The 24,652-nt window shown below is 37.7% G+C and overlaps 1 protein-coding gene and 1 long non-coding RNA gene across 2 annotated transcripts in view; one reads left to right on the top strand and one right to left on the bottom strand.

The window, feature by feature from the left end:
* Positions 1 to 24,652, bottom strand: part of LOC127529374 (uncharacterized) — a 262,990-nt gene that overhangs the window by 33,780 nt on the left and 204,558 nt on the right. The gene's annotated exons all lie outside the window — the stretch shown is intronic.
* Positions 1 to 24,652, top strand: part of LOC114652439 (sorting nexin-32-like) — a 77,861-nt gene that overhangs the window by 46,789 nt on the left and 6,420 nt on the right. Inside the window, exons 7-11 of the mRNA XM_028802823.2 lie at positions 166 to 271; positions 6,648 to 6,723; positions 8,077 to 8,116; positions 14,733 to 14,819; positions 16,371 to 16,530. Of these exons, the coding sequence (XP_028658656.1) occupies positions 166 to 271; positions 6,648 to 6,723; positions 8,077 to 8,116; positions 14,733 to 14,819; positions 16,371 to 16,530 (469 nt within the window). The remainder of the gene's footprint in view (positions 1 to 165; positions 272 to 6,647; positions 6,724 to 8,076; positions 8,117 to 14,732; positions 14,820 to 16,370; positions 16,531 to 24,652) is intronic.

Here is a 24,652-nt window from a genome sequence, read left to right as displayed (position 1 = left end):
ATAGAGAAAAATGCACAACATTGTACAAAGTGAGGAATTTATCTTCAGAATGTGTTGACTTTAAGAGTTGGAATGTAAATAATCTGGCCTTTAGTCAGTCTATACAATCTAAAAGAGAAAGTGCACAAAGATGCACTCATATGGCTTCTATCATTCCCTTCCTAGGAGGTGGATGATTTTTTTGACCATGAAAGGACATTTCTTCTAGAGTACCACATCAGGGTAAAAGATTCCAGCTTAAAGGCTGACCGCATGACCCGCTCACACAAAAGTAAGTTTTCATGCTTGACTTTATCACTATACTGTATTCCACTTGGTCATTATTGTACCTTTAAACAGTGTTGAAATGGACTTGAGTTTGATAATAACAGTGCATCCAGTGACACTACTATGGGTTCACCCTCAATGTGATTTGTTGCCAGAAACAGAAATGTGTCTTTGAGACTGTTAGTATATGTGAACTTAAAGACTTTTGGCCAACAGCAGTAGCAGCTGATGAATGTCTGGAGAAATCATTTGTGTCATTGTAGTGGTCATTTGGACAACATTGCCAAAATTTCTGCAGTGCATCCAGACCACTTCCTTGGAGATTAGTGGAAAGCTGTAAACAGAGTAAAAGAGTTTCCTTGATTTAAGTGGAGCATGATGCCATGTTGATTGTTCAGCAAGTCTTTATTTTTATACTTACCTTTTCTGTTTAGTTAACTAACATTATTACTGTCTTTGTTTTTAAGGAATGCCAAAACACTTCAGTCGATAGTTTTTAAAGATCCAAGTAGTCATTAGTAATAAATGAGTTTTGAAACATAATAGAAACATTATAGACCACTGCAATCTGCAGAGGTGAGGAACCCAACCAAGGCAGTATGTTAATGAAAGGGAGGGTGAAGATATCTTCATGATAAAACCTGTAGGAAAGGCAACATTTAAAATTAAAATCTGCCTTCCAAAGTCAGACATTTCTACAGCAAATCTGTGCTTCAGACAGCTTTATTAAAGATTGTAGCACTAGAATGAGTTTAAAAAAAAAAAAAGTATGAAAATTTATCAGTAGGTAAGGATGCTCTGATCAGGTTTTTAGGGCCTACATTAAACACCAGTTTCATTTTACTGAACTGGACAATTCTGTTTTTTTTTCATCTTTATCCCTTCAGCAAAACATTTAACACTAAGTCCTCCATAACCAGTTACATAGAAGCCTTATGTTCTTTATTTAATAACTTTGATATTTTTATAATTAAACAATGGACCACAGGTGGTGCCTGTTCTATTTTTATTAAAATGAAATTATGTAGGCTTATGGTTCAGTGACCGTAAAAATACTAAAACAAGTAAAATTCCTTTAAAACACATACTTTTTAAAATACAGGTAGTCCCCAAGTTATGGACATCTGACATAAGACTTATGAAGGAGTAGCTGTGGCCCCATTCGTCTGTCTGGGAGACACGACACAGGCTTCTCAGTAACTGCTGCTCCGTCATCTTCGGCCTGGGGACGCTGCAAGTGGTGGCTGGAGGGGGGCAATTTCGCTGCTCACGCAGTGTAGTGTCCCTCAGGTGGCTCCGGTTGATGAATGGGGGTGGGGGCTGCACCCCATTCATTCTCAGTGGGCGGCTGGGTGCGCAGCAAGCAGTGACCTGGGGTTCCTAGTCGCCGGGGCCACAGCTACCGCTCGTGTGCAGGACGGAGGTTTGATGGTGCGGTTTGCTGGCCACCTACCATGCCGCCACAGCTACTGCTCCTGACTGCCCTGTTCGTTCTTGGTGGGCGGCTGGTGATGCTGCAAGCGGTGACCCGGTTGTGGCTGAACGGAGGCCATTGAGGGTGAATGAGGTTGCGGGGGAGCAGCATTGTATAGTGTGCCTCGGGTGGCTGCCCGTTGAATGGGGGTGTTCGCTCTCGGTGGGCAAACGCTGCAGGCAGCATACTGTATGCAAGTGGAGGTGACTGCGTGGTGGACGGGTGGTGAACCGCCCCTCGCCACCCCCATTCATTCTCAATAGCAAGCCTGCTTGTACTGTTACATACATAGCAGGAAGTTGTCTTTCCTCAGTACACCAGACGTGCTGATCAGGGGTGCCTTCCTGCTGTGATAGTGTGTACAGTGCTGGGCAGAAGAGCTCATCTTAACCTTTTGTCTTCACCCTTCAACAATGTCTCTGAAACACAAATCTGATAAAAGTGCTAGTGATATTGTAAAGAAGAGAAAAACCATCACCATGGAAAATAAAGTAGAAATAATAAAAAGGTCAGAGAGAGGTGAAACTCCATCATTCATTGGCAGAGCACTTGGCTACAGTCGGTCAACAATAGCATTTATTAAAATAATGTACCTGTTCCAACTTGCATACAAATTCAGCTTAAGAACAAACCTACAGTCCCTATCTCGTATGTAACCCAGGGACTGCCTGTACCAACATGTAAAAAAATATTTATCCTTAATATATGTGGCATAAAAGAAATATAAATCATTCTCATAATTACAAGCTGACATATTGTTTAATTTCTTTTGCAGTGTACTTCTCTAAACACAGCTTAATTAAAAAAAAGTAGTTTTCACCATTTGTCTAACAAAAAATATATACATACTCTCACAAATTGATTCAATTAATTGATATTGACATATAAACACTGCTTATATGTAAAAATACACACAATCGCTAATTCGCACTACAGCTTTTTAAGCTGTTACTACATTTATACAGGTTTTTATTTTTTCGTACCAGCTGTACGTTTTGTAATTCTTGAGGTGTAATATAATATATATTATAAATATGGATTACCATTTTAATTATGCAGTACTTGTTTCTTACCAAAAGTTATGCTGAGTGATACACAGAACAAATAATAAACACAGTACAAACATTTTATAAAGCCACAAATCTATCAAATTTTGATGTTAAGCTAGCAAGCGTAATGTTTACTAAGTAGCAATTTCAAATTCTTTTTTACGTCTTCTTTTTCTAATTAAAATGTGAGCTGCCATACTTAACACAAGCTTTACTCACACAAACCAAACTCTGTCAAGCAGTGTTCATTTTAATTAAAGTACAAATAAAAATGTCTGACTTCATTAAAGCAGGTTTTCTTGTCATTTGTCTAATTGCACAGGATGGTTCCTCTGATTCCTTCTTCTCAGTTTATTACTCCACTTTGTTTAATGCAATGCTTAATATCCCAGTCTTCCTCTGATAATACCTTGTATAATAGAGCACTACGACTAAATTACCACAAAACTTTGAAAAGCAGATACTGAAGTCTTTTGTAATAAAATTCGCTGAGGATTCTAATGAACTTGGAAGAAGACAGTGGGAAACTACTGCAAACATGTAAGAAGTTTCCTAACCCACTATAGGGCAGTGGGCTCCTCAGCATTATTTGTGGGCACTTAATTGCTTTTGAGAAGGACAGCCCCTTTCTGTGACAAATAAGGACTAGAAATGCAATAAAATTTGTAGACAACAGAGGTGTCTCTAATCATTCATTTGGGTCCCTGGAAGTATTTTCCAGAAAGATGTTTCCAGGGCAGGGTTAAAGACTTCATCTGATCAGAACAGGCTGGATTAGACAGCTTGGGCTTCTATGGTGAAGGGATGAGAGGCCAGTGTATGAAGGAAGAATGTGGTATTTTCGTATAAGGTAGGTAGAGGATTATTTTATTATAGATTTTTGAAAGTTCACCAACCACCTCACATGCTAGTCTGGGACCATTATTTGAATAGATAGACCTGCTGAGCAAATAGTCTGTATTGTTTTGTAATTCCTTTGTATGTTTGTGTCCAACTTTGCATTATTACCAGCTCTTTATGATATAACCCTTTCTTATTTATATGTTTGGCTCCATAGGTACTTTGGTTTCTGAGACAGTAATGTGTGCACATCCCCCAAAGGTTCACAGCGTACTCATGATAACCTTTGGCTTTTACCAGAACCAGACTGATTTTAAGCTAAATGCTTTTTTGTAAACTGTTTTTATTGTAATTGTTATTACAATTTTTTTTAAAGACAAACAAGATTAGATTAAAAAAGTTCAATGTCAAAAAGAGATTAAAGTCCCATCCCACCGGCTAATCCCTCCCCTACCCTCACAAACTCACAACACTTGGAGATGGCTGAGAAAGAACAAAGTCATAGCCACAAACTCTCCACTCCCCGATTTGAACTAAATACAGTAAGTGATTTTTTAAAAAGTGCTACTCCTTTTCCTAAAGATGATATAGTGTATGGAGAAGAGAAATTTATACAAGCTGCTGAAAGCTCTACAAGGAATAAGTTCCAACAGGAATATACTAGACATTGCTCTTGCTTTTTCCAGCTTAGCAGCTAAGGAGCTCACTCAAATCAATTACAGGATGAAATGGAGTATTATGGAAAATCAAGAAGTTAAAAAGTTCTGGAGAAAAACAAATAATTATATCCAAAATTAGCAAAAGAGAGGTGAAAGTGGAGGTCCACAAAGATGTGGCAGGAGGGCAGGACCAAGACATGAAAAAAGGAACCAGACACTAAGAGAGCATACCCTACAAACTGAGTCAGGGGCTAAATACATTAAACATAATTTTAAAGGAATTGTAAGCTAAATGCTGAAACTTTTAAAAACGTGATTATAGTTTCACTGTAAAAATCTGTATGTCTGCATTATTGTGCAGTGTTCTAGAAGGACAGCTTAGTGTGGATAGAAAGTGTTTTTAGATGATAACATTGTCCCTTGTCTGCACTTGGCAGGCTAGTTAGTTATACCACTAGCTGGTAGGACAAAAACATAAAAAGGAAAATAGACTAGTAATGCTGCACTTTGTTGTTGAGTTAACTGTCTGAATGTAGCATTCCTCCTTACAATATGCATTTCATATGCTAAATTTCCACATCTTGCATTTTTCCATCCATTTTAAAAGTTCATTACTTTAGTGTGGAACTATTGAGAAAATACATGTTGTTTTTGCTCTAGTTATTTTGAAAGTGAACTGAATTTATATAGGAAAATTTTCTCCTTTGAACAAGATTCAAGTCTGTCAGGTATATTTTTTAAATTTTACATGAAAAAAAGGCAAATCAGGCTGCATGATTTATAGTTCGGATAAAAGCAATGGGATCCCTTATAATGCTTCAGCTAAAATTTAATTCATATTTTTGTATTGATCGTTATTTAGACATGCAGAAACCTTTCATCTGCCCTGTACTTGTACGCCCCTTCTGGCTAACTACATACCACTTCATCATGACTCAAAAGTTAGTCACTGTAAGCAATATACTGTAATTTTATGGATATGTACTATCCAATAGAGAGGAAGTACAGGTTTTCCCACTCAGTAATTTCATGTAAATCCCTTTGAATGTGGAGCTTCCAGTCAGAAAATATGGAGAAGCCAATGCTACTAGAAATCATCTGCCTTTCTCCTGAGCCAGTAATATAAAATAAAAAAAAATCTCTTCAACCAGAAATAGCATTTTTGTGGTCAAATTATATTGGCAGCTACTTAATGTGCAGTGGGAAGGTGAAACATCAGAAGTGGAAACTGAAAACTCTCATACCACTTGAGCAGTGCGTTAGACTGGCCATGTTAGCCTACCTTCCTGACTGGATTCATGTTTTATTCATAGTTGCCTTTATTAAAGCCATAAATGCATCCAGTAGCTTCCCAAATTTTCCAAAAATAAAAAACATAAAAGGCTCAGTACAATAATTCATAAAATATTTGCTATTTCGTGCTGCCTTTGATGTTAGTGCCAGGAAAGGTCCAGTAAAGGAGTGTAGGCTTACATGCAACTGTTCAGTTATCAGCACTTGTTTGACCTGGGAGAACAAAAAGGATCAATCCAATCAATCATACACAGAAAGCGAGACTGAAGTTGGAACTCACACCAAAACAAACTGATGCTGAAACTGACTGTGGAAAAGGCTTGGCTAAGCATCTTAAAAGAATAAATCTACAGTTTCATTGTATATACTCACAAAGTAAACAAGTCTCTTTTTTGCCTTCTTTGGACTTAACGTGGACAGGTATGGAATGTGTTCCATGCTTTACCACACACTAATGTCTCTTTATAGATCTTACACTCCTGGACTCCAGTTCATTCAGAAAAGTTACTCTGTTCTTGTACTGTCAACAGATGGCTCTCATAGGCCTCTTCTAGTGAAATCATTTTCCAACTCTATAAATGTTCAGCCTCATAGTTGAAAGAATTCTTGTTCACTTCATATAGACTGAAATTACTTGCTGAAGCCTCTAGATGGTAATTAAGTACAAAACATTAACATCAAAACATATCAGTGGTTATATTGCTGCTTAAATATGTGGTTTACAGCCATAAAAAACTAGTCAAAATGAATGGAGTATAAGTAATTAAAATATCCATCTATGATCCATCCCACTTAATCCGGTTCATGGTCACAGGGCCGAAGACTATCTTGGTGTGATTTAATGTCAAATAATAATAGGTTTTAACACTGTACATTTAGTTGAAGATTTATAAGCAGCATCACTGTTAGATCCCAGCCTATTTGCTCTGAGGAAAAAGAGGGAAAGCAATAGGATGTCGATCACTCTTTGCAAAAAAAAAAAAAAAAAAAGTTTCATCCATATTTTTTTCCCTCCTTGTTTACTTTCTTCTTTCTCGGTTTCATTCCCTGTATTTGTTTTCACAGATGTTGCAGAGGACTACATTCCAATCTCCTCAGCTCTCAATGTTCTGGGGACTCAAGAAAGCAGTGCAATCAGCAGGTACAGTAGTTGGTGTTTTCAGAAACAGAAAATCACCTTGACATCTAGCAGTTTATGTTGATCCACAGCTAACCCAGCATGAAACTATTATGATATACAGTATATCTGTAGCAGTACCAGAATTTTTTTTACCAATTTGATCACTGAGAGTCTCCCCACTTTCCTGTGGGGTTTTTCTGGGCAGTCCTGTATTTCAAAGATGTACATAGTAGGTTAAGTGCCATCTCTGAATTAGCTTGTTGTGGGTAATGTGGTTCTGTGCAGGGCTGGCTTATGTCTGGTGCTTGATGCCACCTCTTCACAAAGTTGCAATGAAAAAAGTGGCTTTAGAAAATGGATGAGGGACCTTCGCTTTTAATCAAATTGTCAGATACAGATTACAATACAGGAATTGGCTGAGAAAGAATATACATATGCATGTGGCCGAGAGAAGGAGATAAAGGGACACTGGACGGTGAGGTAGTTGGGAATTGGTGAACAGGGCATACTAACAGTTGTTAGCAGGTATGAAAACTCATCATGAAGGATGGATGAATATACTGCAGAGTGTGAATTGCAAGCACCAAAAGGGCAAAGCAATGCAGTCATTAAATGGCCCAGTTGTCAAGCTACAAAATGTTAATCAAAAATTGCAGGACAAAAATTCTATCTTCGAAACACTAAAAACCAGCACAAAGTATTGCTTAAAATTGAAAAAATGACGTGTCAAAAGTTTCCTTAGAACAACTAATAATTACAACACCTAACATTTCAATGATGTTAAAAATTCTTATCTTTGGTAGCTTTAATCCTACTCTGAGAGCAGAGAAAGCAGGTATGAGTGGTGATGGCTGCCAGTAGAAAGATCATTTAATTCCGCAGGTGCATAGGCACCTTATAAGTTGTTGATGTTGAACTTTGAGCAGAGGCAGTTTATGTGATGTAGGCCAGTAGTGGGAACCACACTAGACCACAAAGCAGGAGCCACCCTTAGACCATATGGCAGTTCACCACAAGGCACATTCACACACACCTGGAAAACTGAGTACCTCAATTAAACATGACAGTATGTCTTTGAACTCTAGAAGAAAAACAATGTCCAGAGAAGACTACATAAGCACAAGGGGAACGTGAAAGCCTGCACACTAGCATGAAACATTGTCCATGTACAGGGAGGTGGTAACACTAGCTGGTGAGCCACCTTGTATTTTTAAAGTATTTTCTTAATTTGTATGTCATTGTTCAGAAGGCTATAAAACTAAAGGCAAACCCATCCTCCTTGCTATATTATTTCATTGAAGGTTGTTGTTGTTTTTAAATTATTAAATATTTCATTTTATGGATATCTGAATTATTTTTTCTCCTTTTTTGCAGGAGCTTTATTAAACTTGCTGAACTCTTTGAGAAACTGCGGGTAAGGCTTTTTTTTTTTTTTTTTTTTTTTTTTTTTTTTTTTTTTTTTTTTTTTGACCCTCTTCCTTAAACAGAAAAAGTGAACGTTTCTGTACCAGATTTTAAGCAATCTTTAACACTTTGTTTAAGCTTCTACTGAGCACCATTAACTGAAAGCTTTGAGGGAGGAGGTCCTCTTTGAAATATTTGGGAGGAAAAGTCTATGTACATACTGTATATTATGATATGCTTTACACAAGGAATGTACAGTATAAGGAGTAGTTGCCTTGTGGCAGCAGATTATGTGACTCTACTGCCATCCAGTGGAAGTAAAAACTTTCCAGACTTGAATTTTTTGTACTTAACAGGAATTTCTTCTTGAAATAAATAAATAAATGTCCATTGAGTGATAGAGTGGCCCTTTACTTCTCTTTTTCCAGTGTCAGTACAAGTGCCAGTGCTACAGTACAATTGTGTTTTTTTTCAGCCGCTTAGTAAGGGTGGGGGGGGGTGTAAGAAACCTGCTCAGGTTTATACCTAAACCCCTTAACTACAAGGCCATACTGCATTGAATTAGTTTTCTACATTTTATTCTCATAATGTTTCATCATACTAGGTATTAAGGCTGGCTGATTTGTAGTTGGTTGTCTAGGTTAAGTTGTTTAACTTGTCATAAGTAAGTTTGAACTAGTGACTAGTTTAAATTTCAAAAGAGGACCGTAAACCCTAATGTTTAATCCACATATCTTAAGAAAAGAAAAAAAACTGTACATCACTGTTAAATAAACAGTAAATGTTTCTGATACCATTATAAAATGTAGCTTTGTATGAATAAATGAGATCTCACACAATGGCGATTGCAATATTTGGCCAGAGCATAAAGAGTTGATCCTGAGAGCTAGTGGCAGAGATTTGAAAAGCAGTGCACCAAAAAGCTTTAATTAAGGCTGCTTCATGTCAGTAACTTGTAGATCTCTGAAACTTGGAGAATCCACACACCTGGCAGTGCTTACACCTATGGATTGGAGGATTTTGATAGGACTCCACCAGTCAATGGTCATGTTTAGAGCAAGGGCATTTATTCCGACTTCTAGAGGCATTCAGTAACTGAATCAAAAGTAACTATCTGATTTAATTCAACTTACTTACAAGATTCTGCTTCTTTAGGCAGATTTAAAAGTACACCAGGCTTGTGTAGTTTCTTTTTGGCAAAAATTTGGACAGTGTTGACTATGTTCAGAATTTTTTATTCAAATTATCTATATTCTGAGTCTTTGGTTGGCTTGAAGAGCTCTCTCACAGGCTAAATATTTTCTAAATAGATCAAACACTCCTAAAGTAGGGGTTCAAAGCCATAGCGATGGGAGAAATTACTAAAAAAAATCCATACCAGCTGCATCTGACTCCTCAGCCTACATTCAAACTGCAGTTAAAAGTGATTTAAATCCGATTTGACTGTATACTGTTATCTAGTCTTGATCTGCAAAATTTAATAAATCACACACATGCAGCCTAATAAACAAACATGAGTACCAGATACATAATGACCTCAAATTCTTTACCATGCCAGCAGACAAAGGTAAGCACTCAAAGATGACTTGAGTGGAATCATCTCTGCTAAGTCTGTCTGTAGGTGACAGAAAAATCTGCATTTGAGGCATGTAATTGGAGAAAAAAGTTTGTTAGTTCGACTCCTGTAACAACTCTATGGCACCTTTCTCTTAGATAATGGTATACTTTGACCTCTTCTTTCACAAGAAAACCACCAGTTCCTTCTACTGGTCAGGAGATCTTGCAGTCTTTTGTCACCACCCCATGGCTTCTTTTGTCTAAAGAGAGGGTGAGCAACTCCTGGTATTTGCTCATGGCCCTTGGCCCCACCATCATTGGGGAAATTGATTATACAGGGTGAGCCAAAGTGAAGTACAGTACCACATTTCTCAAGGTCATTGCGCGAGGTAGAGGCAGCTGAGTGGATTGGGGTGGGGGTCCTTTGATAGGCGATCCCTTGTAGTTTTCAGTCTGCAACATGCCTTGGTCCTGTGCGCACAATGCTTTCGCCATCTAAGCATTCTTCAAGAATAATAAATCCATCATCACTACGCAATTCAACTTCCAAACGCACTTCAGCATTCCTTCTAACGGTGACATCCATTTAGACAGATGGGTGCTAAATGTAAGGCAGCAATCAGTCGTGGACAGGATGCCAGCACAACAGCAGTGGGACTTAAATCACCTGACTTCTCTTTAGAAACTAACATTTTGATATTGTATATAGGAACGCTACCTTACTACTAATTTATATATCTTATGATTTATAAAATCATGTGGATTTATTTATTTATTTTTCTTTGGTACTTATTCCTTAATACTCTTAAGTACTCTTATTTGTTTTTTTTCTTTTCTTGTAACTTCCTCTTGCACATCTTGTAAAGCACATTGAGGTACAATTTTTGTATGAAAGGGTCCAATATAAATAAATGTTGTGTTGTTGGGACAGTATAGAGTTATAACCTTAAGGGTTAGAAAAATATGCCAAAACAAAGAAAGCTTGTGCAAACGCTACACAAACAGCGACCATTGTGGAAATTGAACCTAAGTACATGGTTAGGGGATGTAGTAGTGCTCATTGCTGTGCCTGCATGCTGCCCCTTCTTTATGTGAAGTCTACTTTTTTTAGACCTTTTGTTTACTACACATAAGGTAGTACAATAAACCAAACAATATAGATATTACATACAGAATTTATAAAATAAAGGAATGGTTCAGTCTTTCTTTGTTATTTTAAAGTAAATGTAACAAATAGGTGGTGACCTCTCAAGGTTTCTTATTAGCTAATACCTAAGAGCTCTCCTTATCTCATCTTCACATTTTCCCTGAGGTCACTGTGTCACTTTTATGGCTTGGTAGTTTATCCCAGACTCCCATGATCAAATGCAGGAAGAAGTGCTTCCTGGTATTTGTGGTGAATACTTTTTCTATTTCATGTCAACTTGTATCCGTCAGAATCAGATTTTTTATATTAATGGATGAAGTTTAATGATTATTTATGAACTAGAAATGATGCAATCATCCCAATATAGCCGCCTTTGCTGATGAATGTCTTGCCCATTAGACCTGTGATGCACTTCATTGCATTTTGCACACCTTTTAGGCAACCAGCACTATTAAAACCGTTCACTTCAGGGTGTCCGCTGTGGAGAACCTAGAGCTATTTAGTGACGAATGGATGTAAATCTGGACCATGATTTTCCTCTAAAATACTGTAGTTTCTGTCCATCTCGTAAATTATTTACCCAGTGGATAATTTCCAGTCCTCATTCTAAATAAACAAAATAACAGTTACACTCTGTCCAATTCACATGAAAAAATAATATACCCAGGTATTCAAATATGTTTTTGGCATATTTTTATATCCAAAATGCCATTTAAGGACATGCATTTGTTTGCCATGAAGAAGTGACAACTGTACAGTTCTGGATTTGGCGAGCTTAGGATGTTTTCTTGATTTCTTGATGCGAAGTTCATCAGGTGTATGAAAAATTAATTTACATCTGATCAGGACAGAATACTCTGTCTTTCTAAGTGGCTGTTCTTACATATTATAACAATTGTTGGCCATACAAATGTGACAGTGATCAGATGGCAGTAAGCGTTGTAGATCTCGGCCATTTCAATAAGGATCTGCAAGGACAGGTAGATGATGCATTGACAAAACATACATCAGGTAATGTTGACAATTCATAGAGGTTCTGAAATAGATAAATTGCTATCACCATTGCACAACATGACACCAATGAGCATTATTGTGTGGGGCCCATCCATTACAGCAATCTATAATCTCTCTGATTGAAATAGATCTGACTACACAATGTTGTGTGAAGGAGATCTTACCACCCCTCAGATTTGTAACCTATTTGGTACCATGTATTTAACAGAATAGTGCCTGACTGAAAATGGAAATATGGTATCAGCACTGTTCTCAATTTGCAGTAGTTTGTGTGTGTATATACACGTGTGTGTAAGACCAGAAACAATGAACAAAGAAAGAGTTGGGGATCAACCCCATATATTGTATACAGCAATTTGAAAGAAATAGCTCCAGAGCAGTTTCTGGGTTTGTGTCTAAAATGGGACAGGCTGGTAAGGGAAGGTGGTTGGCTTTTATAGCTGGAGGAGAGGAAGAGGCACATCCATGAGGGTTCTAGCCGGAAGTGAGGTCAATAGGAGGGCATGGTTAGGAAGGGAATGCAGGAACTGATCATGATTTAGGTAGGTGTCTGTTCTGGTGATGTGTAGAAGAGGAAGAAGAGACATAAGTGCACTTCGTCAATCCCTGCCTTCACATTTTGCCCTCAGTTAAGCCCTTAGCCTGCCTCCCAAGCACACGTGTGACAAAATATATATATATATATATATATATATATATATATATATATATATATATATATACACACACACACAGTGGAACCTTGGTTCACGAACATCTCTGAACACATACAAATCAGTTTACGACCAAAAAGTTCGCCAAACTTTTGCATCAGTTCACGACCACACACTTAGTATACGAACAAGCCAGTTTCCCTTTTGGTTTTTGCGTGCCAATGATTTCCGCACGTGTTCAGTCTCTGCCTGTGCATTCCCTGTGCAGCAAGCGAGAGAGACACACACACACACAGGCACGCAAGAGAGACCCACACACAAACACGACAGACAGACACACAGACAGACAGACACACACACGAGAGACACACACACACTCAGGCGCGTGAGAGACACACACACGAGAGAGAGAGCACGAGCAAGAGAGAGGGGGCTGGACACATAAGGCAGAGAAGGCAGTTAAAGAATGCACTGGGCTTGTTTTTGTTTTCACTTCTGTTTACAGCAATTGGTTCGTAGCGTGCATTATTGCAATGTTACTTTTCTTGGTTGTTTATTAAATTTCGGATTTTTCAAATGTTCATTTTTTTCCCTGTGCTTAAAACTCATTAAAAAAAGTTTTTAGCGAGCGGTTTGTAGCGCTATAGCGCAAACTCTTGCAGTGTTAGTTTTCTCTGTTGTTCAAGGTTTTCTCAGTGTTATTCAGTGTTTTTACATTTAGTTTAATATTACGCTGTGCATTCTATGGTATAATTAACTATATTTGTGCTTAGAAACTTAAAAAAATATATATATTTACATACAGTTCGTATGGTCTGGAACGGATTAATTGTATTTACATACAGTCCTATGGGGGGAAATTGCTTCGGTTCACGACCAAATCGGGTTACGACCAGAGTTTTGGAACGAATTATGGTCGTGAACCGAGGTTCCACTGTATATATATTTACACTGTATGTGTATATAAAAAATCTAATACCTATCGTCTGTCTATATGTGTGTCCGCTTTTCACAAGAAAACTACTTAACGGATTAGATTGAGTTTTTTTCTATAATTTACTTGAACATTCTGATTCTCATTTTGCGTGTTCTTTCATCACACCAAGTATCATAGTTTGCTTGCGGTACCAATTTTATTTGTGCAAATCTGAGAGAGACGCAGCAGGCCGAGGGGAGGGGGTGGGGCCCTTTTCGCACACGCACCAGCCTCGTGGCGTACCTTGCCTCCGCTTAGCTAGCAAACAAGAGAACTACTTAACAGATTTAGATCGGGTTTTTTTCTGTAATTTGCTTGAACGTTCCAGTTGATTTTGTGACTTCTCTCATAGCGCTAAGTATCATATTTCACTTGCAGGAGCAATATTATCACACTAAACCAAGACAGAGGCAGCAGGCCAAGGGCCGGGGGAAGCATGATGTCAGGAGTGGGGAGCCAGGCAGGGCCCGCCTCACTCATTCGGCAGCCTTCATTCGAATCGGTCAACCTCTGGCCATGTTTTGGAGCGTACCTTGCCTCTGCTTAGCTAGCAATTCCTGTTTGTTTACTGATTTTTTTAAAAGTTTCTCCTGTTTCTCTACTACGCGGACAGAGCTGTGGGGGACAGCTTGGACGGATGGATAGATAAAATAAATAAAGGTCATTCTGGGATACCAACTACCATCCCTCTATACCATTCATGGACCCTGAAGTAGAAGCTGCACAATGTATGGTTACCACTGGTATAATTCCAAAGCACAGCTGTTGGGTTGACAATTATGAATGAAAGGGCTGGAATTCAAACAATATCTTAATCAGCTGTGAGGCAGCATTCTCAGGGTCAAAGAGTAAGGGAAGCAGAGGTGAGGACCAAACAGGCAACCCAATGACTTAAAGTTCATTGCCTTAACTAATAGGTCACAGCACCTGCTTAATGTAATTAATTTTAAGTTAGAATCTTATTTTATCATCCTGGAAACTGCTGGAATAAAACAGATATTTATAGAAGTCACCTCTCTTAACATTCTGCCAAGGGGTAATGAAAATATGCCCTCAGTAAAGTGTAAATAAGTCCACTGTACTGAACGTGTACCTGCTCATTTTTAGGGTGATATATGATGTTTTGGTACCTGCCTTTATTTTTTCATGCAGTAGACGTTCTAGATCTTATTACAAGTATAAAAATTTGTGGAAAATATCTGTGTTATTTTTTTAAGTGAAAAGAAATTAGGAGGTTTTTCTTTTTATTTACTTTTTTTTTTTTTTTGTTTGTGTCCAGAAAGTGGAGGGACGTGTGGCATCTGATGAAGACCTCAAATTGTCAGACCTCCTTCGCTATTACATGAGAGACTCTCAGGCTGCTAAGGTATTGGTGGTCAAATTTTTCTGAAGCTTGCATGTTTTTTATTTTGATAACTAGGTGGTAGGAACACAATTAATTTAAAATAAAATAAAAAAAAAAACCTTTTTCACTTCCAGTGATGTCTGTTAAACTGTAAAGACTGTTTTTCTGAAGAATGGATATTCATCTTTCATGAGGCATCAGACAATAGGTTCCGCTTTACACCAAAACTGACATGTATCTAGCAAATAAAGGAAACTGCCTGAAAAGGGTGTTGGGCTACTCATTAAGTCCTATTCAGTTAATATGTTAGCGAAAACATTCAATCTGAACTTAAAGAACCCCAATGTGCTTCTCTCAAGGGCACTTCTTGGTAGATTGTTCCTCGTTTCCACAGGTCACTATGTAAACAAATACTGTCTGACATTTGATAGGTGGTAACAGGTGTGCCACAGTCTTAAAGTTTAAGAACTTATTTTATTAAAGGAATAGCTGCTGTCCTTCCTCATAGTTTTAAGCATATCTGCCATGTCACTTCTTTAATCTTTTTTTCATTACTATTAGAATAGGTTTAGTTACACTTCTCACGGCATTTCTCAAGTCTGCTCGGTCCCTCTTGTAAATTTCAAACCAAAACAGTACACAAAATCCAGATGTGGGCTCATGGGCATGCTGTATATCGCAAGAATAACCTTACTTGTCAGGAGCTTCGTAAAATTAACTGCAGTTATATGTATGCCCTGAAAATAAAAGTGTAGTCTGTTTCTAAAGAAAACAAATTTAAAAAGTTAAATTAGTGACAAAATTTCATTTATTTGAACTCCACATTATCCTAAAAACTATTTGCTTTGAGCTTCCTGTTCTCACCAAGACAAAAAATATGCAAATCTATCATCTGTAGCCATGATGAAATACAAAAATGTGAGAAAACATGGTTATCTTTACAAATTCGGCAATGGGTACAAACATACATATACATTTAAATATACCAATTAGGCCCATTATTAGAGTAATTGGTAGAACATAAGTGGAGAGGATGACGAGTGCAAAGAAGGATGCAAGGATCATAGCTGGGTAATTTTCTGCATGTATCATTCAGACACATGGTGACTCTGTGATGCAGTCAGATAATGCACACTGTTTGGAAGGATGACTAAAAAAAAGGCTTAACAAGATGAAGCGAATTAATTTGCCAAATGCCAAAACGAACTTTAATAGAAGCTGGCTACTTTTGTAAGACTTTTGTAAGTTATTTAATCAGTCCAAAACAATAATCTGCTTCCCCAGTAGGCACCAAAACTGGGTAGTGGATGCAGGTAGCATCCATTTTGGGGTCATGTATGGTTAGCGCAAATCTTCCTGGGAGCTTAAACTGTACTGCAGCCACTGCGTTTTGCCTTCTCTTTATACAAAGTGGTGCAGAACATACCTAAAACTCCAAAATAAACTTTCCTTTGCTCCCTAAATATTCTGCTTTAAAGTAAGACTTTCGTTAGGATTTAAAACATTTTCATAGCTGCTAAATGTGCCAAATTTTTGTTTATGGCATATCTTTCTGTCTCCACCCTCCTGCAGGATTTACTGTACAGGCGTGCACGTTCCCTGGCCGACTATGAGAACGCCAACAAGGTGCTAGATAAGGCACGTATGAAGAACAAGGATGTCAAACAGGCTGAAAATCACCAGCTGGTCTGTTGTCAGAAATTTGAAAAACTGTCTGATTCAGCCAAGCAAGGTATAGTGCTGCTCCACTTCCATTTTCACTAGTCTTCAATGTATTCTGTCCTAAATAAAAATAATCAAAGTTAGAGTGATTAAAATAAATTGCCTTCCTTTGAACTTTCTCAGAATTTTGTATTTTTGAGCTAGGACCATAAAGTTACAGCACCAAAATAGCATTTGCATATTGTGGTACACAAAGTACCAGTGGAAATGCTGTCTGGAAGACCAATTGTTAAGTTGATTAGGACTTTCATTATGTAAAGTTATTGAGTCTAGCCTTTTTCTTATAATATTCTATAAAGTTTTAAAACAACAGCAGATTGTCACATCACGACAATGCCAATCCACACTTGGTCTCCTTTGTGAGCAGGTACACTGATCAGAGTTGTAGTTCTACAAAACTCTCCTTACTTGCTTCCTTAAGATTAAATTTTTCTCATATCCCCAAACGTCATGGAAAGTTCTGTGTTGAGGTCAAAGCATGTGTATTAAAATGATAAATTGCCGGGAGGAGGACACAAAGGTAGTAATAGTTGTTGTATTGTCAAGTGTGCTGAAGTACAGTGAATTTCGTACTTGCATGTCTGATTAATATGCAACACTTATCTACCCTCCAACATAGTGATAAACAACAATGCATGAAAATGCGTACATTTACTTCATGTAGCAGCAACATTGGTGTACCCCTTACTCCTGCTCTTATTCAGTACTTCTCTCAGTTCCTTTCTTGTGTATCAAACCCCCACAAAACATTCAATTATAGCACTATTTCTCTAGTGTATTTGTAAAAAAAAATTTTAAAAAAAGAAGTGGATCTCACAAAACACAGATTAAATTAAGTTAATGGTTGTTTGTTAACCTTGAAATGGGCTGCTGCCCTGTCCAGGGGGCTGTTCCTGCTTTGTGCCCGATGATTGCTGGGATGGACTATCCCACTGGCACAATCAGGTACAAAGCAGGCACCAGCCCCATAACACAAAAAGTAATAAACTCTATTTAAAAATTATGGAGAACTTGAAAATAAAAATAGTGCTTGGCAGTTTGTATAGTATCGTTAGGGAAATCCCTGAAGCATGAATTGATTTCCAGTCCAAGAGGAGTACTCCCTCTACACTATTTCAAGCCCTAAACTCTACAGAAAGCATTCCAGATGTCTTGATGTACCCACTCCAGGAGCCTTGGTCCTTCTTATCACTTAGAGGCTTCATATAAGCCAAGATGCAAAAAAAGGAACCAGTATTGGCTTCAGCAGTGGAAATCCAGAAAGCCATCATGAACTAACTGGTTATCAAGAAATGGCATTGAGATTTATTAGCACATTTAGAATATGACAGCTGAGTTCCATTTGTAGCATCAGATGTAGTATCGGACCCTGAAGGGAGATATGCGATGGTCATGGGCAACGTATATAACAGTAAAATGATTTTGATAAATGTTTATGTACCCAATGTCGATGATAAGGAATTCATGCAAAATCTATTTGCATCCATTCCCAATGTGAACACTCATAAAATTATAATGGCTGGGGACTTTAATTGTGTTTTAAATCCACTTTTAGATAGGACTTCAGTGACGGGGGGACGACATCTAATACTGCAAAGACAATTACACAGTTTTTAAATGATCACAACTTATCAGACCCCTGGAGGTTTCTTAACCCAAACTCAAGAACATATTCGTTCTACTCACCAGTGCATTATAGCTACTCAAGAATTGATTATTTTTTTATAGATAATAATTTCCTGCCTACAATTAATTCATCCAAATACGACACAATTGTTATCTCCGACCATGCCCCTCTAGTCTTGGAGCTAAAATCATTAAGCCACTCATACTCACCTCGCAGATGGCGCCTTAACCCTCTTCTATTGGCAGACGAGAACTGCACAGAATTTATATCCAAACAAATCAGCTTCTTCCTAGAGACAAACACGCCCACAGAGGTTTCTACAGGAACACTCTGGGAAACTCTAAAGGCCTTCTTAAGAGGACAGATTATTTCATTTCTTTCCCACAGAAATAAACTAGAAACAAAGAAAGTGTCAGAGCTAAGAAGCAAAATTACTAGAATAGATGAAGAACAAGCCAGGCGTCCAAGTGAAGTTCTCCACAGGAAAAAGCAGGCCCTGCATACAGAACTTAACATCTTAACAACTAAAGAAACTGAACAACTTATTTATAAGTCTAGACATCATTACTATGAACACGGAGAAAAAGCTAATAAGCTTTTAGCTCAACAAACAAGAAGTTCGCAATGCAATACCAGCAATCACCAACACGAATGGAGAAGAAATTGACCATAAAAATATAATGCACGCATTTAGAGATTATTATAAATCCTTATATTCTACTGAGCTCAAAGAAAACAACACACAATCTAATGCATTTCTGTATACATTACAGACACCACAAATAGATGCTTTAAGTGCTGAGGAACTGGATAAACCTCTAACGCTAACAGAATTACTAGATGCTATAAAGTCACTTCACAGCGGGAAATCAGCAGGCCCTGATGGTTACCCCGTAGAATTTTATAAGAAATTCTCCACTCAGCTAGCTCCCCTCTTATTGGCAACATTTACAGAAGCTAGAGACAACCAAATACTACCTTAAACATTTTGTCAAGCATTAATCACCGTCTTTCCTAAACAAAATAAGGACTTGTTACAATGTGCATCATACAGACCAATTTCACTCCTGAATAATGATGTTAAGATACTCTCAAAAATCCTAGCCAGAAGGATGGAGAAAGTGCTGCCCTCAGTAATATCACAGGATCAAACTGGATTTATTAAAGGCCGACATCTATCTTCCAATCTCCGACGCTTGTTTAATGTTATATATTCACCAGCAAAATCAAACACCCCAGAGATGATATTATCATTAGATGCAGAAAAAGCATTTGATATGATTGAATGGAATTACCTTTTCACTGCATTGGAGAAATTTGGGTTTGGCCCGAATATTTGCGCATGGATCAAACTACTGTATACCAATCCAGAAGCCTCCGTTTGTATTAATAACATTTGCTCAGACTACTTTAAGCTAGAACGTGGTACCAGACAAGGATGTCCCTTGTCGCCACTGCTGTTTGCAATCACCATTGAACCACTGGCGGTTCACTGTCGAAATTCTTATCAGATAAAGGGGATTATCAGAGAAGGACTGGAACAGAAAATTTCTCTATATGCAGATGATATGGTTTTATATATTTCAGACCCAGAAAACACTGTCCCTGCAGTTTTAACAGCACTAACAGAATTTCAAAAGATATCTGGTCTTAAAATTAATCTGAATAAAAGTATACTCTTTCCAGTGAATTCACAAGCATATAATATTAGATTGGACACCCTACCTTTTACCATAGCAGATCAGTTTAAATACCTAGGGGTAAATATCACAAGTAAACATAAAGCTCTTTATCAACAAAATTTTGCCGTCTGTATGGAAAAAGTTAAGCAAGACTTGCATAGATGGTCAACCCTTCATCTCACTCTAGCCGGAAGAATTAACATTGTTAAGATGAGTATCCTTCCTAAACTTTTTTTTATTTCAAAATATTCCAATATATATCAATAAATCGTTTTTTAAACAGTTAGATTCAACAATAACCTCATTCATTTGGGACTCAAAACACCCACGTATCCGAAGAGCGACCCTACAAAGAACTCAGGCAGAAGGTGGCATGGCTTTACCTAATTTTCAGTTTTATTACTGGGCAGCAAACATACAAGCCATAAAAACCTGGACACAAATAAATGAACATACACCGGCTTGGTCCGCAATAGAAGTAAAATACTGTAGTACTTCTTTATACTCCCTGCTCTGCTCTCCAATAAATGCAAGTTATCGTAAATATACTAATAACCCAATTGTGCTTTACTCACTCAGAATATGGAACCAACTTAGAAAGCATTTTAAGATGGAAAATCTTTTATCTGTGGCACCTCTGCAAGAGAACCACCTCTTTCAACCCTCGCAAACATATCCAGTTTTTAATACCTGGAAAAGTTTTGGGATTAAAATGCTCAGAGATCTTTATATAGACAACATATTTGCATCTTTTGAACAATTACGTTCAAAATTCAACCTCCCAGCTACACATTTCTTTCACTATCTTCAAATTAGAAATTTCATTAAACAGAAATTGCCCGATTTCCCCCACCTCGCACCCTCCACAATGCTGGAAAAAATACTGCTCAATTTCGAGGAATTAAACACCATTTCCGCATTATATAAAATCCTATTAGAGTCCCTATCTTTCAAAGATCCAAGAGGATATTGGGAAGAAGATCTGTTAATCAATATATCAGAAAAGGAATGGAAGGTAGCAAAGCAGAGAATTCACTTGAGCTCCATATGCGCAAAGCATAGAATTATTCAACTAAAAATTATATATCGAGCCTATCTGTCTCACTTAAAACTGTCCAAAATGTTTCCAGGGCAAGATCCAACCTGCGAACGCTGCAACCAAGCTCCTGTCTCACTGGGTCACATGCTCTGGGCCTGCACCAAACTAACATCATTTTGGACCAAAATTTTTAAGTGCCTTTCAGACAGCCTTGGTATCACAATCCCTCCTAACCCATTAACAGCTGTGTTCGGTGTTCTTCCAGACGAACTTGAAGTGGAGAAGGACAAGCAAACGGTGATTGCATTCACTACACTTTTGGCATGTAGACTCTGTTAAATTGGAAGAATCCTAACTCTCCTCTGATAAGTCAGTGGGAAACCGATGTTTTATATTATTTAAAATTGGAAAAAATCAAATTCTCAGTTAGAGGATCTGTACAAAATTTTTTCAAAACCTGGCAGGATCTAATCAATATTATTTTAGAATAAGAGAAATAACTATTACCGCATTTAATTCCCTTCTCCATCTCTTATTTACCTATATATTTATTTCTCCCTTTCTTTTATTTATTGTTGCCTTATTAAAAAGCCCTAAGCAATTCTCCTTTGGCTTAGCTCTCCTTCTAAATGGGTGGGGTTTGATTTGTCTTCAATTTTGTTTGGTTATAAATTGATCTATTTGTATGGAATGATTACAATAAAAATTAATAAATAAAATTTAAAAAAAGAATATGAAAGCTGTGCACTGTAGAATAAGTATACCTTCCTTTTCTGTTTCATTAATTATGGAATGGATATTGTGTGGAAGAGGAATGGATCAATTTGTTAATTAATTATCAGCTTTACTTTAGGCAATACCGTTCATTTCAGTAAAGCTCCCACTTTTCTTACCTTTAACTGTAGCTGGTTGTTCCTGTCCATTAGGCTTAGGTGAAAGTAACTGTAATTTGGTCACTTTAAGAAACAGAAAAATTTATTGATAAATGAAAGCATTGTAGAAATAGGAACATTGTTTATCTACAGCTATGTCCATAAGTATTTGGACAATGACACAATTTTCATAATGTTGGCTCCATACACCACTACAATGGACTTGAAATGAAGAAATAATCACATGATTGAAGTGTAGCCTTTCAGCAAATATTCAAAGAGTTTAACAGAAATATAGTTTAAGCCATTTAGGAATAACGGCCATTTTTATACATGATCTCTCCATTTTCAGGGGCTCAAAAGTATTTAGACAATTGACTAACAAATTGTACCATAGCCATGTGTAAGCAGGTCCCTCACTATTTCATTAACTATTAAGAAGGTCTGGAGTTGATTCCAAATGTGGAATTTGTATTTGGAAGCTGTCACTGTAAACTCTCAGTATGAGGTCCAAAGAGCTGTCCATGCAAATACTGTAAAAACAGGCCATCATTAGGCAGAGAAGACAAAACAGACCCATCTGAGAGACAGCAAAAACACCAGGAGTAGTCAAATCAACCATCTGGTACATTCTTAAAGAGAAGGAATGCATGGGTGAGCTCAGTAACACCAGGAGGCCTGGACAACAATGAAAGACAACGGTGCTAGATGATCGCAGAATTCTTTCCTTGGTGAAGAAAAAACAGTTCATGACATTTAGCCAAATTAAGAACAGTCTCTGAGAATTAGCCCTGTCATTGCAAAAGCATATAATCAAGAGAAGACTTCACAAAAGTAAATACGGTGGGTTTACCACAAGGCGCAAACCATTGGTAATCCTCGATCATAGGAAGGTCAGATTAGACTTTGACAGCAAATATTTTTTAAACACCACTCCAGTTTTGGAACAGTTTTCTTTTGAAATTAAGATCAAAATGTACCAGACTGATGGACAGAGAAGAGCATGGAGAAAAGAGGAACGGCTCATAATCTGTAGTATTCCACATCATCTGTGAAACATGGTGGAAGCAGTCTACAAATGGAAGTGGGTCACTGGTGTTTGTAGATGATATGACTGCTGACAAAAGTTATAGAATGATTTCTGAACTGTACAGGGCTTTACTGTCTGCTCAGATTCAGACAAATGCCATGATACTGATAGGACAACACTTCACAGTACACATGGACAATGAGCCAAAACATGCAGTGACAGTAAGTGAGTCTTTATCAAGGCAAAGATGTAAATATTTTTCAGTGACCAAGTCAATCAACTGACCTCAACCCAATTGCTGAAGACAAAACTTCAAAAACAAGAAGTCCAGCAAAGAAGCAGCACCTGGAGACAGGTGCAAAAAGGCCTGGTAAAACTTTGAACCCAGCATTTGCAGAAGGCAATGGGTTCCAGACTTCAGGTAGTCCTTGACTGCAAAGGTTTTTTAATCAAGTATTGAAAATGACCATTTACTCATGATTGTTAGTTTGAGCTCAAAGATGTATATCATGAGGTGCCTCAAAATACCAAAGAAAGGGAGAATTACACTTTTAAGCTATTAAAATTTGGTGTACAGTGATCCCTTGCTATATCGCGCTTCGCCTTTCGCGGCTTCACTCTATTGCGTATTTTATATGTAAGCATATTTAAATATATATCGCGGATTTTTTGTTGGTTCGCGGATTTCTGAGGACAATGGGTCTTCTAATTTCTGGTACATGCTTCCTCAGTTGGTTTGCCCAGTTGATTTCATACAAGGGACGCTATTGACAGATGGCTGAGAAGCTACCCAACGTACTTTTCTCTCTCTCTTGCGCTGACTTTCTCTGATCCTGACGTTGGGGGTGTGAGCAGGGGGGCTGTTCGCACACCTAGACGATACGGACGCTCGTCTAAAAATGCTGAAAGATTATCTTCACGTTGCTATCTGTGCAGCTGCTTCCTGAAGTGACATGCTGCACGGTGCTTCGCATGCTTAAAAGCTCAAAGGGCACGTATTGATTTTTGACTGTTTGTTTTTCTCTGTCTCTCTCTCTCTCTCTGTCTCTCTCTGCTCCTGACGGAGGGGGTGTGAGCTGCCGCCTTGAACAGCTTTGTGCCGCGGTGCTTCGCATACTTAAAAGCCAAACAGCCCTATTGATTTGTTTGCTTTCCTCTGTCTTTCTGACAGACTCTGCTCCTGACGCGCACTCCTTTGAAGAGGAGGATATGTTTGCATCCTTTTAATTGTGAGACAGAACTGTCATTTTTGTCTTGTCATGGAGCACAGTTTAAACTTTTGAAAAAGAGACAAATGTTTGTTTGCAGTGTTTGAATAACGTTCCTATCTCTCTACAACCTCCTGTGTTTCTGCGCAAATCTGTGACCCAAGCATGACAATATAAAAATAACCATATAAACATATGGTTTCTACTTCGCGGATTTTCTTATTTCGCGGGTGGCTCTGGAACGCAACCCCCGCGATGGAGGAGGGATTACTGTAAATAATTTTCTAAACAGAGAAGTTCAGCCTTTTTGGTGTTACAGGTTCCATACATCACTTACTGGAACCCACTATTAATATCCCGTAACCTGTTTTTAATATCTGTCACTTGGATTTTTATTAAATTTGTCATTTTTTCCTATTCAAAATTCATGTAATGATAAAGAACCAAAATGTACTTAGTCGATGTATGAAATGTCCACATTCCATTGCCAATAAAAGTAAATACAAGTTTTAAATGCTAACTGTTGGGGGAAAAATGAAGAGCAACTTCTTGCCAGTTCTTTATTTGTGTTCCTGACAGATTAATCACCATTTAGATAACACTCCCATGTTGGAATTAATGTACGGTTACTTTCTACATTTCAAAATATAAACAAAAATATGACTTCACTATCC

The sequence above is a fragment of the Erpetoichthys calabaricus genome, chromosome 1 (genome assembly GCF_900747795.2).
Source record: "Erpetoichthys calabaricus chromosome 1, fErpCal1.3, whole genome shotgun sequence".
NCBI classification, from domain to species: Eukaryota; Metazoa; Chordata; class Cladistia; order Polypteriformes; family Polypteridae; genus Erpetoichthys; species Erpetoichthys calabaricus.
The sequence above is the reverse complement of the archived record's forward strand: the minus strand, read 5'-3'. Positions and strand labels throughout refer to the sequence as shown.